The sequence below is a fragment of the Stegostoma tigrinum genome, chromosome 16, assembly GCF_030684315.1.
Source record: "Stegostoma tigrinum isolate sSteTig4 chromosome 16, sSteTig4.hap1, whole genome shotgun sequence".
NCBI lineage: Eukaryota > Metazoa > Chordata > Chondrichthyes > Orectolobiformes > Stegostomatidae > Stegostoma > Stegostoma tigrinum.
Window position 1 is genome coordinate 46,129,057 of NC_081369.1, and position 6,000 is coordinate 46,135,056.

General features: G+C 39.0%; 1 protein-coding gene across 2 annotated transcripts in view; it reads left to right on the forward strand.

Moving 5' to 3' along the window:
* cmip (c-Maf inducing protein) overlaps window positions 1-3,467 on the forward strand; it is a 228,537-nt gene extending 225,070 nt beyond the window's left edge. For both annotated transcript variants that reach the window (XM_048546877.2, XM_048546878.2), the window contains exon 21: window positions 1,909-3,467. In XM_048546877.2, coding sequence (XP_048402834.1) covers window positions 1,909-1,962 — 54 coding nt within the window. In that variant the 3' untranslated portion in view covers window positions 1,963-3,467. The remainder of the gene's footprint in view (window positions 1-1,908) is intronic.
* Window positions 3,468-6,000: the final 2,533 nt, after the last annotated feature.

Sequence of the window (6,000 nt, forward strand, 5' to 3'; positions counted from 1 at the left end):
ACAGAATATACGCTATTATAATTGGGACCTTTCTCTGCAGTGGTAGCTAAATCTCAATGAGTGTCAGGGAACAAAGCAAACTTATAGCCCAGAGGATAGGAAATCTGAAATCAATGGACCATAATTTGCTGTTAAAGGCCACCTAAAAGAATCATGCTGCTAATTAGACTTACCTTTGTACATCCAGGCTCTTTAATTTGTTCTATCTAAGGCCCCCTTTTAGAATACTGCATTCAATTCTGGTGTCCCTGCTGTAGGAAGGATGTTGTTAAACATGAAAGGGCTCAGAAAAGCTTTGCAAAGATGTTGCCAGGATTGGATTTTTGAGCTAGAGGGAGAAGCTGAACAGGCTGGGGCTATTTTCCCTGGAGCATCGAAGGCTGAGGGGTGACCTTATAGACGTTTATAAAATCATGAGGGGCATTGATAGGGTAAATAGACAAGGTAATTTTCCCGGAGTTCAGGAGTCCAAAATTAGAGGGCGTAGGTTTAAGGTGAGAGGGGAAATATTTAAAACGGACCTAAGGGACAACATTTTCATGCAGATGGTGGTGCATGTATGGAATGAGCTACCTGAAGAAGTGGTAGAGCCTGGTACAATTGCAACATTTTAAAAGGCATCTAGGTGGATATATGAGTAGGAAGTGTTTAGAGTGATAAGATCCAAATACTGGCAAATGGGACTAGATCAGTTTAGGATATCTGATCAGCATGGACAAGTTGGAGCAAAGGATCTGTTTCCATCCTATAACACTCTGTGACTCTGTAAGTCATTCAGAGTATCTCAAACCTTATCACAGTGATCAAGATGGAATATCTGGACCCAAGTGATCAAGGAGTGCAACTGAGCCAAGTGGTTTCCAAATCATAGATTATGTTTTTTTAAGAAATGGATGATGTCATCTTTCACCATGTGACTTTGGATTCTTTCTTGGGCACTGTCACCAAAATTGCAAATTGAAACTGAGATTGTTTTTTGTTAGGCAAAGGTGTTGAAACAAGCCTGCTAGATAAAGTTTAGATGCAGATCAATCACGAATGGTCAAACCCTAATCCTGTGTTCCATTACACAAGGCTAGCATAACAAACAAAATATTTGCGTTAGGATTAGGAAAACAACAATTTTAAAAAATTAATTGCCAGTATTTGTTGTCTACCGTTATTTGCCTTTAAGGAGGTGGTGATGAGCTGCCTTCTTGAATCACTGCAGTCCATTTAATTTAGGTAAAACCACAATATTGTTAGGGAGGATTTTGACCCAGCAACACTGAAGGAACAGCAGTATATTTCCAAGTCAGGCTGTTGAATGGCTGGAGGGCAACTTGCAGGTGGTGGTGCTCCCATGTAACTACTGTCCTTCCAGGTGATTGTGGCCATTGCGTTTTAAAGTACAGTACACACTGCTGCTGCCAAGTGTCAGTGGTGGAAGGAGAGAATGTTTGTGCATGTGATGCCAACGAAATGGGCTGCTTTGTCTTGGATAGTGTTAAGCTTCTTGAGTGTTATTGGGGCTGCACCATCCAGGCAAGTGCAAAGTATTCCATCACACTCCTGACTTGTGCCTTGTAGATGGTGGACAGGCTTTGAGGAGCCAGGGAGTGAGTTATTCACTGCAAGATTCCTAGCCTCTGACCTGTTCTGGTCGCAGTATTTGTGTTTAGTCCATTCAGTTTCAGCTCATCTCAGTTGGCATTCCAATTCTAATATCTACTTCTGTGTTACCCATGAAGTTATGCACTATTTTCCACCATTAAACACTTGAGACTTTTTTTTAATGAAATATGCCATAGCAACACAAGTTGATGATGAGCAAGTCCCTATTATGCAGACACCTGTTTCTGTTTGGGGAAATGTATTCCATAACATCAGATCAGATACTAAGTATATTGTTACTTCGATATCCGATAGGCAAAGCTGCCAAACCTCAAAGAAGTGGATGTCCGCTACACGGAAGCCTGGTGAATTCCTCGCTTGATGGTCAGTGACAAATCGTTCTTTTATAAAAGAATCAGAAAAAGAAACTTTTTTCCAGCATTTTTACCTTGGGCCAGGGATTGCTGAGATCACCAGCTCGGGTTCTTTCACCGGAGGCCTGTACACTGCTGGGCTCATTATGGACCCTGCTTCATTCTTAATGCTTTTTGATTTCTGAAGATGATAAAAAAAAGTGTGTAGCAGCAATCCAGCTACAAAAGGAAACTTCCTGCTCATTAATTGCCTTTGTGTTCATGCTGTGTGTAAAAAGATATCTTTTTCTCTTGTTCACGTCATCTACTTGAACGGACCAACATCAAACCGATTTGGAAGTTCTCTGCCTGAAGATATCAACTATTCGATGGATACATTACCTTTGCCATCCCAAATCCTTGCAGTGACATGCAAAGTGATTTTGTTTTTTGTACATAAGTTTTAAATCACACACATATTTAAAAATTGTTCACATAGCAGGTCTGGGACCTGATTCTTATTTATGGATTGTAATTCTTTTACCTGTTTTTGCATATAGTATTGTATAAACTAGTTATTTTGGCTGTCTTGTAGCCTGGAAGCTCTCCTTTAAGTGATTTTATGTTGCCTTTATGAACTTCTTTTGTCTGTCCTGTTGGATCACTGCAACTTTTACAAGATTCAGAAAACAACAAAACAGCTGGGTTTTCTGCTTCACCACTGACCAAGAAACTGAAACTTTGAAAGAAATTAAGAGGTGAACTTTTATTTACAAAGACCAAATTTCCACTCATTTTCTGAAGTCGTGGTGAGGTTCCACCAAAGTTAACTGAGTCCAAACGTTTTAAAAGAAACATCACTTTATATCTTGTTTGTTTTTTTTTCTTAAATGTTTTGCCTAATTTAAATTTGCTTTCTTCCCTCTTTACCCAATTTGTGTGTAGTTCCAACATGCATGTGTGATTTGCATGGTCCTAGCAGCAATCCTCTTGTCAAAACCCTAAGCTTGACTTACTTTGTGATAGCAACCACTGTGAGTGTTCCATAAGGTAATGGAACACTGATTATTTTCTGTTCTGTTGCCTTTATTTCATATGAGCCTTTGTTGTATAGAGCAAAGTTATCTTTGTCATTTTTAGCATGGTTGCTGCGTTGCAAAATTTACAGCATCTCAGAAAAAAAACAAAAAAATATTGTAACATGTACCTTTCATTTTGTTTTGTATGCAATTTATCCAGGAATGGAGGCCAGGCTTCTTTGTTTTATACCTTGTAGCTTTTTCACTTTCCCTTTTGTTTTGAACTGGTTAAGTCTTAATCAGATTAGTGTGCCAGAGTTCTGCATCGAGTCTCAAACTGCATGATGATGCAGACGTGGAAAATAAAATTTTTAAGAATTGCAGCCATTGTTTATCATCAGCACTGTTGCTTTTATCAGATGGTTTACTACTGTTCTGTAGCTGTTGTACAAAGAGATGTGAAATAATTTCAGGCAAATAAACAGTAAGTGAGTATCTTTCACCTGTGTAGTCGGTTTCGTTTAATCAGCACTCATAAATCCAGGCTAGGTGAGTGGTAAAAGAAGACAATGGATCTCCCTGATGTGTATTACCAATGCAACAAGCTTCAATTGCTCCAATGTTGGTTTTTGTTTTTAGGTAAGCACAGAACCAATATGCACATAACAAGGTTTCACAAATAGCAATGAGCTATATGACCAAAATGTCATCTGGCATGATTGAAAGATGTATTGGCTAACATCTCTCCGATGGATAGTGCAATGGAACCATTAAACCCATCCACGTCAGCAGTCTGAAACTTGGGTTAACATCTCATCTAAAAATTTGCATTAATAGTTTTGTTTTAGAATAGAATACCCTCACTTGTCATGTGTACTCCACTATAGAAGTACAGTGAAAAGCTGTTACAATGCCTACCTCTTACGGCACCGAATTAGGTACAGGTACCTAGGTACAAATCTTGGATACAAAAGAGGAATAAAAAGTAACAAAACCAGAAATTGCCAGAAAAGATCAGCAGGTCTGGCAACATCTGTGAAGAGAAATCAAAGATAATGTTTTGGGTCCAGCAACCCTCCCTCAGTTCTGAATAGTTAACTCTGATTTCTCTTCACAGATGCTGCCAGATCCGTTGTGCTTTTCCAACAACTTCTGTATTTGTCTCTGATTTACAACATTTGCAGTTCTTTCAGTTTTAATTTAGGCATAAGAAGTAGTTGCGTTACTTTAGAGTTTAAAATAATAAGTTAGAAATAAAACTTGTTTAAAGGTTTGACATAAGTCAGGTAAAAAGTTTCAAATAACTCCTGAAAATGGTTGATGGTTCACGTGTTTTACAGAGGGAAAAAAAATCACTTCTTCCAAATGAGCAGTTCCCAGTTGAACTCATGCAAGAATAAATCCATGCATTACTCATGTAGTAATGCTGAACTGTGCAGACCAAGAAGGTTCAAGGTTCAGATCTCCGTGTTGGGACAACTACTCACTTAGGGTAACAAAGAATGGTTTAATTAGCCATTGTTCCCGTGAGCTGAAAAAACAGAGGTTAGAAATGAGGGAAAATAAGCCAGCTAGTTTGTAACTTCTGATGTCTGTACAATGACCTGCTAGTGGGAAAAAATGTGAATATAGTATATAGTATATTGGCTTTGGGCAAGGTCATGGGCTTTGGGCTGGATGCCAACCAGAATTGGATTTAATACTGAGGTTCAATCCTAACCTTTCATTTGTAGGACCGTATGCCTGTGTGCCAGTAGTATATTTAATTTGGAAAACTCATTTTCTGTTTCTTTGATGTTCTGCAGTACTAATTGTGCTCCTAGAACAGAAGTCCAACTCTTCTACCTTGAGAGTCAGTCTGTCCTCTTCATTTGGCCCTCTAAGTTCAGATATCTTTAAGGTAAATCTCTGTGACCCTCTTAGTAAGGTGCCTCAAAGTAATCCGGATTGGTTAAATCCTGTTTCAATATAACTGAATCATCATCTCCCCTAACTTGCATTCCAGTCTGTTGAAGGTAAAGGCCAACATTTCATTAACTTTTTTGATTTGCTTTCTGCAACTAGAGCTTTAACTTACTGCCATATTGAATTCCACTTGCCCCTTTTACTTGCACATAAAATATACACACAACAACATAAGCAAGCTGTGAATAGTGTCATCTGAGACTTATTACATAATTGCATAGAGGGTTGACTGAGAAATAGAGAGCTGTAGAAGTAAATGAAACTTTGACACTTTTTGTGTACAGTACAAGGAAGGTCACAAATGAATAAAAAATGGAAAATAACATCAGCCATACTAGAAAGAAGGTGGTACATTTATACTGCTTTTTAATTCATTCATGGGGTGAGGACATCACTGATGAGGCCAGTATTAATTGCCCATCTTGCCGAGTTAAGAGACCACATTGCTGTGTGTCTGGAGTCACATATAGGCCAGACCAGGAAGAGGTGGCCGTTTCTTTTCCTAAAGGACATGATTGAACCAGATGGGTTTTTCTGACAATTGACCATGGATTCATGGTCGTTGTTAGACTGTTAATTCCAGTTTTTTTAGAATTAAATTTAAATCCCACCATCTGCTGTGGTGGGATTTGAATTCTGGTCCACAAAACATTATTTGGGTGTCTACATTAATAGCCCTGCAATAATACCACTAGACCATTTGTTTCTCCAGGATGATGCCACCTGCAAAACATTTGTGATTAGTGAGTTTCGAGTTTGGAAGTTAGGACATTATGTTGAGGCTGTACAGGATGTTGGTGATGTCAGTTTTTGTCCAATGTGTGCAGATATTTTCCTGACACAGTATGTAGATAGGCCAGCAAAAGGGGAGGCAACATTGGATTTGGTGCAGGGTAATGAACCAGGCCAGGTGTGAGAATTGGAGGTTGGTGAGACTTCGGTGATCGTGACCACAATTCAGTTATGTTTACTTTCGTGATGGAATGGGATAGGTACATACCACAGGGCAAGAGTTATAGCTGGGGGAAAGGCAATTATGAGGCGATTAGGCAAGATTTAGGATGCACAGG